The sequence below is a fragment of the Symphalangus syndactylus genome, chromosome 1 (assembly GCF_028878055.3).
Source record: "Symphalangus syndactylus isolate Jambi chromosome 1, NHGRI_mSymSyn1-v2.1_pri, whole genome shotgun sequence".
In the NCBI taxonomy this organism is placed as follows: Eukaryota; Metazoa; Chordata; class Mammalia; order Primates; family Hylobatidae; genus Symphalangus; species Symphalangus syndactylus.
In genome coordinates this window covers 129,463,518-129,479,772 of record NC_072423.2, presented here as the reverse complement: position 1 = coordinate 129,479,772, position 16,255 = coordinate 129,463,518, and the positions used below count along the sequence as shown (strand labels likewise).

Sequence of the window (16,255 nt, the reverse complement as noted above, 5' to 3'; positions counted from 1 at the left end):
TAAAATGTTAAAGATTTATTGATTTTGTTGTTTTCATTCTCTTAAGCTGGGGGTTTCTTTTCTCAAGGACCTTCCAATCCAGTGGAGGAGACAAATCTGTAAATCAGTGCTATTTCGTATATTAGTTTGGAAAAGGTAGAATGCAAGGTGCGAAGTTCGTCAGGGATATAAAGGAAGGATTGCCAATAAAAAGTAAAATGTGATTTTTTAATTTCAGTGAAAGAAGAGAAACAATCATACTTTAAATTCCTGGGGAATTAGAAAGTACCTGATGACAAGAAAGAGGAAGAGATTCCGAACCAATTGTTAAACTTTAAATTCCATAAATAATTTATTCAAATCAAAATACCAATATATCATAATTACAGTGATAATAATGGAAGTTCCGTATCTCTTGGAAGATGTTGCAAATAATGGACAATAGAAACAATAGGCTTAACCTTTTAACATGCCTGAGTGTCTTCTTTCCTTCCTTGCATTCTTTCATTCTTTCTTTTTCATGAGAAATTGGTACTTTGCTTTCTCTCAGATTAGTTATTGATCCATGTATAATGTGTATTACAAAGATGAACTGGCCTTTTTAGACCAAATAGAAATTCCGGTTTCTTGTTTTTGTATCTCATAGAGTTGTAAAAGCAGGAAGGAAAAATTGTGTGAGAAAAATGCTTTTCCATTTCTTCATTCTTTTTTATTCAAATGATAGCAGGCAGACATTATATTTCTCATTGGACAATCTCCCAAGTAGTTGTGTAACATTATGTGACAAACTTGGCTGTGATCAGAGGAGGGATTGAGATAAAATAAGCGTTTGTTGGTTGAAAGAGGAAGGAGGTGTTGTACATTTTTTTGATAATAAAGTGTACACATACTTATAACCTTATAAGAACTAAACTTCGGAGAAGTAAAGATGACAAATTATAGCTTACTGAGAAGAGTTCAGTTATCTGAAGATTGACAGTGGTTGAATTGGTTAATATAAGAAGTATGAGAAAGGTGCCAAAAAGGAGAGAAATGTGAGCTAGAGATAGGGACTACTTGACTTTGTTTCTTTCTGAGAGTCACATTTATTGGAGGATTTCTATGGTAAAACCAACAATTATGTGTGACCCTTGTAAGGTGGTGAGTGAGGATGGTTGTTACTGGTCAAGCAGTACTTAATAAAGGTTTCTGGCCATGATTTTTTAAAAGACCTACCTATACCAAAGAATAGAAATCTGAAACGGTACAGTCAGACATATATTAGACTTCTCTGTCCTTTTATTTCCAAAGTAACTTTAGAAAGGGCATAAGCTTTAAGGTTCAAAGTTGCATCTTAACAGATCTTAAGAGAATTACCCCAGTGGTTTTTGTTTTAGATATTTTAAACATATATAGATATAGATCTATAGATAACGCATGCCATTGTTTTTAAATACTTGTTTAGCATTTGAATCCTTTCTTCAGATAAGTTTGTACAAAAGCCCCATATATAAATAGACAAATAGGTAAGGTTATGTAAGATGGTACCATATATCATTCAAAACTGTGTGTCCATTCTGGTATCCCACTCTTGTCTGGAATCCCTGAGATACTGGGAACAGTTTGAAATCTTTAAGGTTCACAGTGCCCAGAAGGTGATACAAATGATTTACCTGCATTAATTGCCCTGTTGCTGTTTGGAATCACCTTGTGATCATGCTTAAGAATGTGGGCACCAGAGTCAAAGCTGCCTTGATCAAATCCCATCTTGACCACTTCATGGCTGTATGACTTTGGACAACTTATGTTACATATTGTGCCTTAGTCTAATCATCTGTGTAGTGTCCTGCCTCAAAGGAGTGTGTATGTGTGTGATGATTAAATGAAAAATATTATCATAGTGTCTGACATGTTTTTTTAAAATAATAATTGTGCAGAAGTAGTGTACACAGCATAAATTACCACTCCCCCTCTTGAACATCTTTTTCTTCCTTAAACACACCATTTCTCCACCTCAAGGCCTTTGCACTTGATAGTTTCTTTGCCTGGGACAGCTCTTTAACTCTTTGAATTGCTGGTTACCCCCATCCTTAAAGACTTCACAGATGTTTTAAGATAGGACCTCATTTATACCCTGCTTAAAGCAATCTCTACCCCTTCCTCCTTCCCTTCTTCCCATTTTATTTATCTGAATCTTTTCTCCCCTACTCCCCCCAGCTCTTGTTTCAATCTGTAATTACCTAGTTTGTGTTTATTGTATTTAGGTTCCAAAAGAGCAGAATTTGCCTGTCTTTCCAGTGCTCTATTTCCAGTGCCTAACAGAAACCTGGTACTCTATGGTTGCTCAAGGAGTTTTTTGAAAACATGGTTATTACCTTGTAAAAATGAAAACAAATCAATGCCCGATATAGAATAACCACCTTTAGAGGCAAGTATTTTTCTAATATCTTGTCATACAAGACTTTCTGGGAGTCTCTTAAAGCTGTGCTGTCAAACCGACATTATGCTGTCTCTATCCATGGGGAGACAGCCCTGAGCCCTCACTTGGAGTCCATGTGTGGTTATTTTGATAGATAGAAACTTTAGTTAACCTGTTTCTGAACTCAGCAAATTAAGACCCTGGCTTTGCCTGGCCTTAAGGGGGCACTATGTTGAAATGTAATACTTGGTACAGTGCTCCACCCCGCTGCCTTTTGCTACACCTCTTTACCCTCCTTTACTACTAACATTTGCTGTTCTTTTATCACCATCATTGATCAAAGCTTCTTTCCTCCCTTTTCTTATTTTCTTTCTGTTCCTGATTGATTCTTTTCTGTTTGTTGGATTTAATTTGCAAAGGCTAAACTAAACCAGATTCGTGTTATCTTGTTAAAATTACATTTGTGAACTGAACATTGTTGGAATGTGGGATATGTTTGTCTCTCATTGTGGCCATAGCATTATGGCTAACAATATATTGTTTTTCCACTTAATTTATTCTTAGGCATTTCCAATTACTAATATTTATTTCTGATACAGTGTCACTTTTAATGAGGACTGAAAATGTTAATTAAACATACGAAACCCTTTGCCACCTCAAAATTTGTTTTGAAGAGATATAAAACTTTAAGGCTGAGATATAATTTTTTATTTTTTATAATTATGGGTACATAATAGGTTTATTTATGGGGTATATGTGATGTTTTGATACAGGCATACAATGTGTAGCAGTCAAATCCAGGTAATTGCTATAGTCATCACCTCACACATTTATCATTTCTTTGTTTTAGAAACATTTCAATTCCAATCTTTTAGTTATTTTAAAATATGTGGTAAATTATTTGTTGTGCTATCAAATACTAGATCTTTTTTCTTAAATACTAGATCTTTTTCATCCTAAGTATATTTTTGTATCCATTGCCCCCCCTACACACACATTTTGCCCCCGTCTCTACCATCCTTCCCAGCCTCTGGTAATCATCATTCTGCTCTCTATCTCCATGAGTTCAATTGTTTTAATTTTTAGCTCTCACATTTGAGATATAACATGCAAAATTCGTCCTTCCATGCCTGGTTTATTTTACTTAACATAATGACCTCTCCAGTTCCATCCATGTTGTTGTAAATGACTGAGTCTCATTCTTTTCTTTATGGCTAAATAGTACTTTATTGAATACAAGTACCACATTTTCTTTATTCATTCATCTGATGATAGACACTTAGGTTGCTTCCAAATCTTGGCTATTATGAATAATGCTGCAGTAGACATGAGAGTGCAGGTGTCTCCTTGGTACACTGATTTTCTTTCTTTGGATATGTACCTAGCAGTGGGATTGCTGGATTATATGGTAGTTCTATTTGTTTTTTTGAGGAACCTCCATACTGTTCTTCGTAGTGGCTGTGCTAATTTACATTTCCACCAACAGTATAGGACTGTTCCGCCTTCCCCACATCTTAACCAGCATTTGTTACTGCCTGTCTTTTGGATACAAACCATTTTAACTGAGGTGAGATGTTATCTGATTATAGTTTTGATTTGCATTTTTCTGATGATTAATGATGTTGAACATCTTTTCATATACCTGTTGGCCATTTATAGAGACATAATTTTTTTAACCTAAGATTAAAAGTATATTGTGGTATTTTGCTTCAGGACATAATCATGAGATTTCTTTGTTGTTGTTTTGAGTGTAAATTAGGTGTTTCAATATAAGATGAAATAAATCAGAAACCATATGTATCAAATGATTGGATCTCTGACAAGATCTATGGAAGGAAAATGCAAAGGCAGCTCCTTGTGACTTCCCCTCTTTATTTGTAAAAGCCCTGGTTTACAAATAGGTTGATATTCCTAGTGTTTGTTTATGTAAGGAAATAATGCAGTATTTACTGGATACAGCTACCAGTTCATAAAGTTCTATTTAAGCTGAGTTTTCTTTTCTTTTCTTTGTTTTTTTTTTTTTTTTTTAAAGACGGGATCTTGCTCTGTAACCCAGGCTGGAGAACAGTGGTGCGATTATAGCTCACTGCAGCCTCAAACTCCTGGGCTCAAGTGATCCTCCTACCTTAGCCTCCTGATTTGTTGGACTACAGGCATGTGCCACCGTGCCTGGCTAATTAAAAAAAATTTTTTTCTTTCCCCAAGCTGTTCTCGAGCTCCTGGGCTCAAGCAATCCTCCTGCCTCAGCCTCCCAAGTAGCTGAGTTTACAGACATAAGCCACTACATCAGCCATATGCTTTAATGTTTTTGAATACCATGTTGTACTAACTGTGCTAGAACCCAAAAAACATAACCATTTTTTTCCATAAATTGAATTCCAAAATTTCTTCTTGTTACCTTAGAAGACGGTCTCTTTTTCCCTAAATGACCCTTGGAGAAAAAGTTCATTAGCTCTAAAAATCAGGTTAAGAGAAGTTGGAGGAGGCATTTGTTTTTGTTTTTGTTGTTAACTTTTATGAAAATTTCAAATAAACCAAAAGTAAAAAGAAGACCATAATGAATTAAATTACCACCTATATTTAATACTTACCAATTTTTTGTCACACTTGCTTCAAAACAGATTCTTTTATTATAGTTAAAATATTAAAACTTGCATTGACATTATTAGAAGAAGGATATATGTGAGATTGGACATCGTTTTTTACTACTTGGTTTCTCTTTTATTTTGGTGACTGCTAATTTTTAAAACATTATTTCTAAGCCAGTTCATCTAGCTTTATTGGGGGAAAACTATAATTGTGTGTGAGAGTATGTGTGTGTGTGTGTGAAATTTTCCATAATAGAGTTTGCATATGTATGTATTATATTACTCATATGTGTCATTATGTATGTAAATCATATAAATTTTATTATAAGTACATATTTATAAATATGTATAGACATAAGCTATATCTATGTATATATACCTTTATTATGGAAAATTTCAAACATACAGCAAAGTAGAGCTAATACTGTAATGAACCTCCATGAATACATCACTCAGTTTCAACAGTTTTCAATTTATGGTTCATCTAAGTTTCAACAGTTTTCAATTTATGGTTCATCTATAACACTCTCCTTTCAGCTATTTAAATATTTTAAAAAATATGTAAGTAGGGCATGCCAAAATTGAAGACTACCTTTGTACACACAGGTGTTTGAGTTTAATGAAGAAGGGAATAGAAGACAAAAATTAAAGTAAATGTTGATACTAGTATGCTAAAAAGGAGTAATTAGCTAAGCAAGCATTAATTGAACCTCATGAGTGAACTGCCAGGAACTATGAGATAACTGCAAGATACAAAAATTACTAAGAAAAGGTAGTTCATTGTGAGGTGAACTTTAATAGAGGTTCCAACATGTTTTAAGAGCAGAAATTAAGGTAGACTGGGAGGAGGAGGATGAAACATTAGAGAAGACTTCTTATAAAATGATTAGGAACTTCAGGTCTGAGATAATCGTATGAAGAAGTGAGAATAAAGTACTTGGCTATGGCAGGTTTCTATGTAGACAGAGCCAAGGGCTGAGGAAAAGACCATGCTGAAACATCTCAAAAAGCAGGTGTGATAAATACATTCAGTTTTTAGTTATTCTAAAAATGGAAAAGCATAGTTATAGGATCAATATGATCAATCCAAGTACCTTTTTTAAAAAAATGATAAAAACAGATTTTATTCAGGAGCTAATGCAATAGGGAAGAGACACCTAAGTATGGAACTGGGCTCAATTCTGAATACAACGAAAATGGAAGATTTATAGTCAAGGAGCAGGGATAAGGTCAGTGGATGGAAAACACGGATGTAAGGAAAGGAGTAGGGGGATTCTGGCTAAACTAGCTTTACAAGGATTCTTGCTGAAGGCAGACCAGGGTGACCAGATACCCTGGGGGATCCTGGGGATAAGGAATTTGATCATATCGAGGTGATCAGAAATGGAGGGTAGGGATTCTTTCTGAACTGACTTAACAGGATTCTTGCTGTAACTGGGCAGTCCAGGCCCAACAGGAACAGACACTGAAGCCCAAAGTCAAAGCCTGGTTGAGAAGAGGGTTTAGAGAAACCTAATGTTTGGTCAAGAGGAGAGTATTTGTCAACTAGGAAGAAAAAAATCACATAGGTATTGCTATGTCTTCTGACATGAACAGGCAGCTCTAATCCTGTGTAGACTGCATTGTCCAGAGATAATCACACTATAGGTTTTATTAAGTGGATTTTAAGGGTAGTCTTAAGTGGGGAAAAGGGAGAAAAAGTGTTACGGGAAAGCCTCATGCGTTTTTTTTTTTTTTTGGAGGAGGGGTAAAGAAGAGAAGCAAATAAGCCAGTTATGTCTTCAATACGTTGATGAAGCACTAAGTATCTAAGTATTTTCAGCATCACTAAGGGCTTTATTTTATTCTAGGAAAATGAATTATAGTGCCTACTACATTCACAACCCTTGCACAATTCTCATGCCCATCATCTTCTACTCACAGCACATGCAAAGAAGCCAAAACAGCCATATTTTATATCATATGACCCTGCTCTTTTGGCTACAGGTATCGGATTACAAGCATGGGATCTCATGGCAGCCAACACATAGATTGTCTGTTACCTGTGATGTGTGACTTTGTATGAAATGATTTGAGCCAATTATGTTCTTACTCATATTTACATGAACTGAGGAAAAGAAAATCAGGCAGCTAAAGCTGGAGGAAACAGAGAAGTCCTTGAGATAGATTTGGAGCCACGTATTAGGCTCAAATGCCTTATATTTGCTTTGGATTGAATTGTTAATGTTCCAGCTGAGGTATCCTGGGAATTTGCATGAATGAAAATAATCAGACTATGCTTTGTTTAGTAACAACTCAATCTGTAACATAAGTTCATGATATGTTATAAATTTAGATTAAGTGCTTCCTTTTTGAGATTATATATATCTCATATATATCAATTATATATAATATTAAATATATATCAAAATATTAAATATATTAATATATAAATATATTAATATATAATAAATATATAAATACATATATTAAATATATCAATACATAACAAATATTAATATATAATAAATATATTAATATATAAGTATTAATATATTAAATTATTAAATATATATTATATTTCTCAAAAAGAAGCACGTAATCTAAATTTATATATTATATATTTTATATAAATATATTTCTAATTATATATTATATATATTATATTTATATATATGATGAGGAATGCAAGCAGTTATTATATGTAGTTACTCAACCTTGAACCAGAATTTTCTCTTAGGCCCCAGACAAACTTCTGTATTATTTAATTGTAGAATTTAACAGTAAGGAAAACTTTTTTTAAAAAATTTACTCTTTGACACTTATCTCTGTGAGTCAAAATTTTTGCAATTTTGTGAACCAAAACAAAATACAGAAGTAGATTCATGACGTGGTTGGCATCATTGCAACTATGATCTCTAACCTCAAGTTTAAGATTTTTGTGTTCATTGGAACAATGTAATTGTTCTTACTATTGACTAACTGTTGTAAGTTTGAACTTACATTTATATTTTTAAAAATATTCTTGGCCTGGTGCAATGGCTCACGCCTGTAATCCCAACACTTTGAGAGGCTGAAGCGAGAGGATTGCTTGAGCCCAAGAGTTGGAGACCAGTCTGGGCAACAATGCAAGACCTCATCTCTACAAAGCATAAAACATTAGCTGGGTGTGATGGCACACACCTGTAATCCTAGCTACTTGGGAGGCTGTGGTCAGAGGATCACTTGAGCCTTGGAGGCTGAAGCTGCAGCTGTGATCGCACTACTGCACTGTAGAAGCATGGGCAACAGAAACAAAATTCTCGTATGTCCTTTGAGTTTGTGAAGTACCAGATGCTGTGCTTGGTGTTGGAGACACAGTGGTGTCTTCTTAGGAGTATTTATCTATTTGAATAGATATTAATCAAGGAAACTGATGTGAAATTTTATCTATGTCAAGATGGAAAAGTGACAGAATCTCTTAGAAATGTGCTGAAGTTTGCAGGATGAGTTAACTGGGATAGGGAGGGAGACATCAGTGATACAGGCAGAGGGGATTGGCAGTCTTAACGATCCTGTGACAGGATGGAATGAGGTGAGCCTAGAGGACTGAAAGATGGAAAGAAGAGAGGTAATATGGTGTGAGATGAGACTAGAGTTACGTATGAGGTAGACTGTGTGGTTTTGACCATTATGTTAAGAAATGGAGGTTTTTCTGCTTTAATTTTAAAGTGATGAAGTCTTTGAATAATTCAGGAGTTGCAATTGATCACATTTACATTTTGAAAAGAACTTTCTTCTTGTAGCTGAGTGCACAAATTGGGGAACTAGAAGGTGGGCAGAATGGATGTAAAGAGACCAGTTAGAGGCTATTTCAGTAGTCTAGTTAAGAGATGATAGCTTGGATTACGGTGCTAGTAGCAGAATAAGAAAATAGTGTACAGATTTCAGAGGTATTTAGGAAGTGACAGCCTTGTTATGATTTTTGTATAGGATGTGAGGGAGAAGGAACTTTCAAAAATGACACCTAGATTTCTTCAACCTAGGTGGTGGTAAGAGAATACTGAAAGCAGATATAGTGCATATGTTTGTTTTGGGAGTGGATGGTAGATGTCTGATCATGAGTTTAGTTGAATGTGGAGTCTGAGATGCCTTTGTGACATTCGAGAAAAACATACCACATGGGTAGTCACATAACACTGGTTTGGACATGAGAAGAAAGATCTAGTAGAAAGATCTAGTAGGGAGATGATACTAGTGAATTGTGGGCATACTGGTAATAATTGAAGACTTGGGTGTGAATGACATCTTTTCGGCAGAGATTTTAGAGTTAATTAATAAGAGTATCTTAGGTAGAGGAGGATAGCTATACAGAAAACAGAAAAGATTAGAGAGGTAGGGGTAAAAAAAATCAAGAGACTGTTGTAGTCATTAAAGCCAAAGAAAGAATGATTTGATAAAGAGGGCGAGGTCAAGAATTATATAAAATGGAAAGTGAAAAACACTTGTCAGGAAAACTTTATGAGGTTGGACTCTCATGGTTCCTGGTTTTTAAAATGTGTTATTAATAGTCCCTTGAAGTCAGTTTTTTAAAATGAAAAATTAGGTTGAAAATTTAAAACCTTGGTATTCTTGCTAAAATACTAGGCCTCTTCCATTAAAATACTTTCAGAGGTTTCTGGGGGGTGTTACTCTTTCTGGTGTATACTTAACTGTGTGGTGAATCTCTTCCTTATATAGTTTAACTGTTATTTATGAGCTTATCTGGGTAGAGCTATTTTTAGTTTTTGCTTCTATTGCTAATCCAGGTGTTTGGGTCTTGTTTTCGATGTTAATTTCTTGTCTTGGGGATTCTTTGTAAATTTAGGCCCTTAATGCATAGCATAACGTTTAATTTAGCTTTTTTTTATTAGAGCCTTTAAAGACTTTAGATAGAGAAGAACTTTGTCACTTCCATGGTGGTGGTTAGACTGTTTTCCATCTTTTACTAGACAGCCTTTCCATAATCCTGGCTTTGTAAATACAATCACTACTTTGTTTCTGGCATTTGAAGATATCCCTTTTTAAATTCTGATCTGGTAAATACTTCTTGGAGGAGGAAGGGAGCAGGGTAGCATTTCTAGCATTAGCTTAGCTTTCCATGTTGTTGGCACACAAAGTTATTACTTAAAATTCTGATTTTAAAATTCCCCTCAGAAATTTGGATATATTACTCCACTGCCTTATAGCAATCCAGTGGTTCCACTGAGAAATAAGGTATTAATCTAATTTTGTCATTCCTTTGTAGAAAACCTTTCTCTCTGAATTAATGATTTTAAGTTGTACTTTTATATTTTGAAATGTGTTGGGATGTGTATGCTCTGTGGAAAAAGAAATTTTTTTTTATATCAGTGTAAGAACTAGACTACTTAAATTTTTTCCTACTTTTTATCTTGTTCTAATTTGCTCTTCATTTTTGTCCTTTACGCTATTTAGCCTATCTTTTATTTTATCTTGGCAATTATAATTTTGCCATTCAAAATCTTAAATGGATCCTTTATCATAAGTCTGTTTCATTGCAGTAACTATAGCCTTTAAGTGCTTCAGAGACGCTATATTGTTTACTTATAGCTACACTAGTGCTATCATAGGTACTATTGTTAATCCCTGTTTTACAAATGAAGAAACTAGAATGCAGAGAACATAAGTAACTTGCCCAACCAAGGTCACATAGCTAGTCAGTGTGGAACTAACATTCAAACCTATGCAGTATGATGCTAGAACCTGACCTCTCAACCTCTAGGTTATACTTCCTTTCAGGACTCAAAGTTTAATATTAATAACTTTCAGAGTTAATGTAACTCTGGGTTATATTAACCCTCTGAATATATTCTTCTGTTTCTACAGTATTAATTTTTCTATTTGTTGATTTTGATATTTAGCTGTCATGGTGATTGCTTTTGTCAAATGTTTGAATTTTTTTTGGATATGTTGCTTATTTTACTATTGGAAAAGACTGTAAAAATGCTACAAAGCTTGCATCTAGTGATTATTGGAGTTGAGATCATAACTTCCTACTGGAAAGGATGTATCAAACTGATCTGGGGTATAAGGATTTCCTGTTACCTTTCTGATCTGGGGTATAAGGATTTCCTGTTCATCTTGTATCCAGCATTGTTCTGCTTCTTGACTCACTTGTCTATGTGTAGTGCTTCTACCTCAGGCAGACACCTCTGATGCCCACTTCCCTGCTTCGCAATAGTAGGGGGAAGGGGATTGACCTGACGGAGTAGTATACCTGATGGCATTACCCTGGGGATTGCTCCAGGCTTTTCCCCTGCCCATCACAGCTGCTTTGTACTAAACATGGAATATCCCTGGAATTGCCCTCTATGGTTTGTGGTTTTCTTCTGCCTTTCATTTTGGGCTCTGGTTTCTTCAGTTTTGTTTTTTCTCATTTGTCTCTTTCAGAAATTATAATTTCTTTTTCTATAAGGCCATATTCTTGTTTTATAGTGCTGCTATGGTTTATTCTCTTTATATTTTTAGTGCTATTATAGTTTAAAGCCAATGTTTTTAGGGTTGCAGGATTTTGGGCAATTATGGTGAATGTACCCTTTCTTCCATTTTGATATCTTCTGTTAGCAGTTCTTAATCTTTTTAGATTTATGAACTTCTTTATAGCCCTCTACCACCTGGACCCCAAGCAATGGCTAAATGTTATTTTGAGCATTACCAGTTTTGTAGGTGTGGGTTTGAAGTTGGGGGTGTTTTTATTTATATAGAGGTATAAGCATGTTATTTTGATATCTTCAGATTATGTTATACAAGTTTGATAAAAACGCTCTGAAAGATGTATTTATGTAGCCACAGAGTTTAATATAAAGAAGAAGCTATTTCTATTAAGCAGGTTTATAACACTTCTTTTTTTCTCTTTTCTCTAGGTTTAACTATAGATCAACACATCATCTTGCATCTCATGGGTTCTATGAATTTTTAAATTGGTTTGATGAAAGAGCATGGTATCCACTAGGAAGAATAGTAGGTGGTACTGTAAGTATATTAGCAGTTCTTTATGTTAATTATAACATTTGTTGTTACTTGAGTAAATCGTTAATTGCCAAGGTGGTAGGGATTCTTGAAAGCTTTGTATAGTTAACAAATTTTTCTGTGGCTTATTATCCAGTATTCAGTTTACTTAGGCTCTTTTCTTGACACCTCCTCCCCTTAATCCCCAACCTGTTTTTGGGTTGTCTCACACTAGCCACTCTTTTTGAGAAGTGGTGGAGGCTGGGTGGGGATCTGCTGTCGCAGTGTATCTGAATGAAGTTCAGTTTATTTGTGTATTTGCTCTTATAGCAATTTGGTTGAAAAAGGAATTTGGAAGGAGTTAGAAACGTAGAATAATCACGATAATTATATATCTAGAACAATCAGATAATTAGGATTTTTCAGGCCCTGAATGTCTCCAAATTATTCCAGGTAATTGACTAAAGATTATAGTTCATGCAGACTTCTGATATCCAGAAAGATGACATAAAGGCAAATATTTTTAGGATTTTGGACATAAGGAGAATTGAAGGTGAAAGACAAGGCAACATTGTCTTGTATCGGAGAAATATATGTTTGATTTTTTAAAATAAATTTTGCCAGGCTTATTCATTTTATTAGGGTTTTTCTTAACCCAAAGAAACTTCTGACTCTGTTGATTACTTCTAGTATATGTTTGTTTTGCATTTTTTAAATTTTAATTTATTTTCTTCTACTTTTGTGGGTTTATTTTCATGTTCTTTTTCTGACTTCTTGAGATGGTTTACTCAGCAATTTTCCACTTTTCTTCATTATTAAGAGATGCATTTTAAGCCTAGAAACTACACACTAACCACTGTACTAGCTGCATTTCATAAGTTCTGATGTGTAGTATTTTCGTTATCATTTAAAACAAAATGTATCTTAATTTTCATTATAATTTCCCTGACTCATGGATTATTTAGAATTGTATTTAATTTCAAACATAAGGGGATTACTCAGTTATGTTTTTTGCTTTGTTCTTCAAATATATTGTGGTTAGAGAACACCTTCTATGTAATTTCAATCCTTTAAAACTTACTGAGACTTGACTTGTGACTTAGGATATATCCAAATTTTTATAAATGTTCCCTTTGTGTTTAGAAAGAACATGTTCTCCATGATAGTAAGGTGTTGTGTTTCTAGTCTAGGGCATCTTATCCTTGATGTAAATAGAGAGAAAGGCATAAAGAGATGAAGGCACAATAGTAGTTATCATGTTCTGCATTGTGAATTGGAGAAGTATTAAATGGGTAGTACCTATGACGGATAGCTATTACCTGCAGTTCTTGTGGTGCTAATCTTATCATATACCTAAATTGTATTACATTTGATAACTATAGTTTTTCTTGTGCAGTTTATAACTTTATCTTAAATTAATCCTCAGTGGAAGCCTGTTTTCTCTGAGAGTCCTGATGTCCTGAGATTTGGGATCATCCCTGTAATAATCTTTCTCATTTGCCTTTGCTGGAGAATTTTAGGGGTTTCACTGGTTTTAGGACAGTTTTACTTAGTTTGAGGTTTCTTATACTTAAGGTTATTATAAATGTAGAACCCACATTCACACATTTGAATGAGTTTCATATTCTCCTTTAGGACTTTGTTTCTGCTCTGAGCATTGGAAGGCTTGATGGATGAATAGAATATGTCTAGTTTCATAAGCAGGTCCTGACTTTTTGATGGTAATTAGGTCTTCGCTCTGATCCCTGTGTTGGGTGAAACCCCCTCATTTTCATTCCTTAAGGCCTGTATCAGGCCTGGTTATGTTTGGCTTTTTTCTTCTCTCCTGTGGGCTCCCATGACATCAGAACCTACTTTGAATTTCCTCTTCATTTTTGGCATCTGGAGAATACCCTATCTTGAGCTTGATTATGCTTTTTTTGTTGTTGGGGTTTTATTTGTTGGTTTATTTTTGGTTCTTTCATTTAGTACTTCTATGAATCTTGGCTGTTTTTGTGTGTTGTCAGTTCAGTCTACTGTATTATGTGGATATATTGACTTACCTTGAAAAATATTTTAAATTCACTTTCTTTTTTTCCCCCCTAATATTGCTGACAAAATTACACACTGGTACCTAGTATTGAATCTGAAGTAGAACAAAATTTTTATGTGTTGAGAATGTGGATGAATTATCATACTTTTTTTCTCCCCCTCCCCCTTTCTCCTTCCATGCATGCATTAGGTATTGAGCATCCACTTTGTGCCAGTTATTTTTCTGGATGCTGGAGAAAAATTTCCTGCTATTCTGGAGCTTATATTCTTGTGAGCGTAGGCAGTTAATAAATAGAAAGTAAATAAGTAAAATAAATAGTACGTCAAATGATGATAAGTATTAAGGAGAAAAAGCAAGAGAGTTAAAGACGGGAGTGTGGGGGAGAGAGGTTGCAGTTACAAATTGTATAGCCAGGAAAGGAAATTTATAACCTTCGTAGTTTCTGTTATAGAGTAAAAAAAGAGTCTTTTAGGACTTACCTAAGGAAGCAGATGTAAATGCATGATTTAATCACCAAATAATAGGAAGAATGTCCTGTTTACTGTTCTTGAATCCTTTTAATGTTTGATGTTCCTCTTTTAGAGTGAGGGTACATATAACTGTTAACTGGCCTCTTCTAGTTTATTACTTCCCTATTATCCCTAAGTAGTTTATGTGGTATAAAAAAATTTAATTTTTCAGGAGTCCCAAAACATTATCTCTGGATTCACCAACTGACTGTTCCCTCTTTTCCTAGCTAGACTGTTCCCTCTTTTCCTTGCTTACTTTCCAAATCTAGGGCTTGAAAGGAGGGAACATTTTTTATAAATATGACTTAAATAATTTTGTGTGTAATTTTTCTTTATCTTTCTTTTCTCATTTTCTTATGTACACACAAGTATGGGCAAAATTGGAGTATGTTAGAACCCCAAACTCAAGGATAAGCTAGACTAAGACCCTGTTTTGATGATAAAAAAAAAGTTAGTGGGATCAGTAAGAAAGTTACCTACAGTTAACATTGTTAAACATTTTGAATTTTAATCATTCTTGTTTTATATTCTCTCTGATCTTTTTATGTATTCCTCCATATATGAGCTAGTTCTTTGTATGCAACACAAAAAGGTGTGGGGTTTTTTTTTTGTAGTTTATAAAGAAGGCAAATTGTTTTGAGATGTTGCTTTCAACCTTATGTAAGGTAAACAAAATGTAATGATAAAGAAGAGCACATACATTAATATTTTTGTCTCATTTTATATGTAATTAAATTTTCCATTTTTTTCTTCCTAGGTTTACCCAGGGTTGATGATAACCGCTGGCCTTATTCATTGGATTTTAAATACATTGAACATAACAGTTCACATAAGAGACGTATGTGTGTTCCTTGCACCAACTTTTAGCGGCCTTACATCTATATCTACTTTCCTGCTTACCAGAGAACTTTGGAACCAAGGAGCAGGACTTTTAGCTGCTTGTTTTATTGCTATTGTACCAGGCTACATATCTCGGTCGGTAGCTGGATCCTTTGATAATGAAGGCATTGCTATTTTTGCACTTCAGTTCACATACTATTTATGGGTAAGTAACATTTAATGTTTTGCTGCCATTATTACTCGTGACCTTTCTCCTGAAACACTTTAGGCTGTACGCAGATTTGTCTTTTACAAATTATGTAGTTGCGTACAGAGATCTGTATTACTGTTCATAACAAATTTAATAATGGATAACATTTTAAAATATGTTAGGCATCTCTCAAGTTATGTGTAAATATCCTTTTTAAATAAGTCAGAATTCCAAAAGAAGGGCTATCATAAAACAATCTGTTGATATTTTTGTTTCTTTGTTTTGGGGAGATAGGTAAGAAATAGTTACCCAGGAAAGTTGAAGCATAGTTTGATGGCTTAGAATTTTAAATTGTTTCTGAAACTAGCATTATTTATTTTGCTGCTGCCAGGCTATTTAAACTTAATGATTTTTTCCCCTGTGTATGAAATATGATGCTACTTAATCTTGGGTTCACTTTAGAGCTTGCATTTATTTATGTATTTATTATTTTAGTTTTAGCTTATAATTTTCCAGTGAAAGAAATGACCAAAATGTGTGTGTGTCAGTACGTTTTTGTATATTTTATTAAGTGTATTTTTAGGTAGCTAGGTGAATGGCAGCTTAAATTTTTCTCTTTAATAATTATTTTATATTGTTCAAAACTACTTGGCTAATGAGTATTTTTGCTCTAGCATGGACTTCCAGAGGAGAATGTTGCAATGTGATCAGTATAGACAGTGTCTTAATCTTGAATTTAAAAGAGAAGACAGA

General features: G+C 34.2%; 1 protein-coding gene across 1 annotated transcript in view; it reads left to right on the top strand.

The window, feature by feature from the left end:
* The window catches only part of STT3B (STT3 oligosaccharyltransferase complex catalytic subunit B), a 105,259-nt gene that overhangs the window by 31,955 nt on the left and 57,049 nt on the right, over window positions 1-16,255 (top strand). Inside the window, exons 2-3 of the mRNA XM_055284757.2 lie at window positions 11,847-11,955; window positions 15,230-15,517. Of these exons, the coding sequence (XP_055140732.1) occupies window positions 11,847-11,955; window positions 15,230-15,517 (397 nt within the window). The remainder of the gene's footprint in view (window positions 1-11,846; window positions 11,956-15,229; window positions 15,518-16,255) is intronic.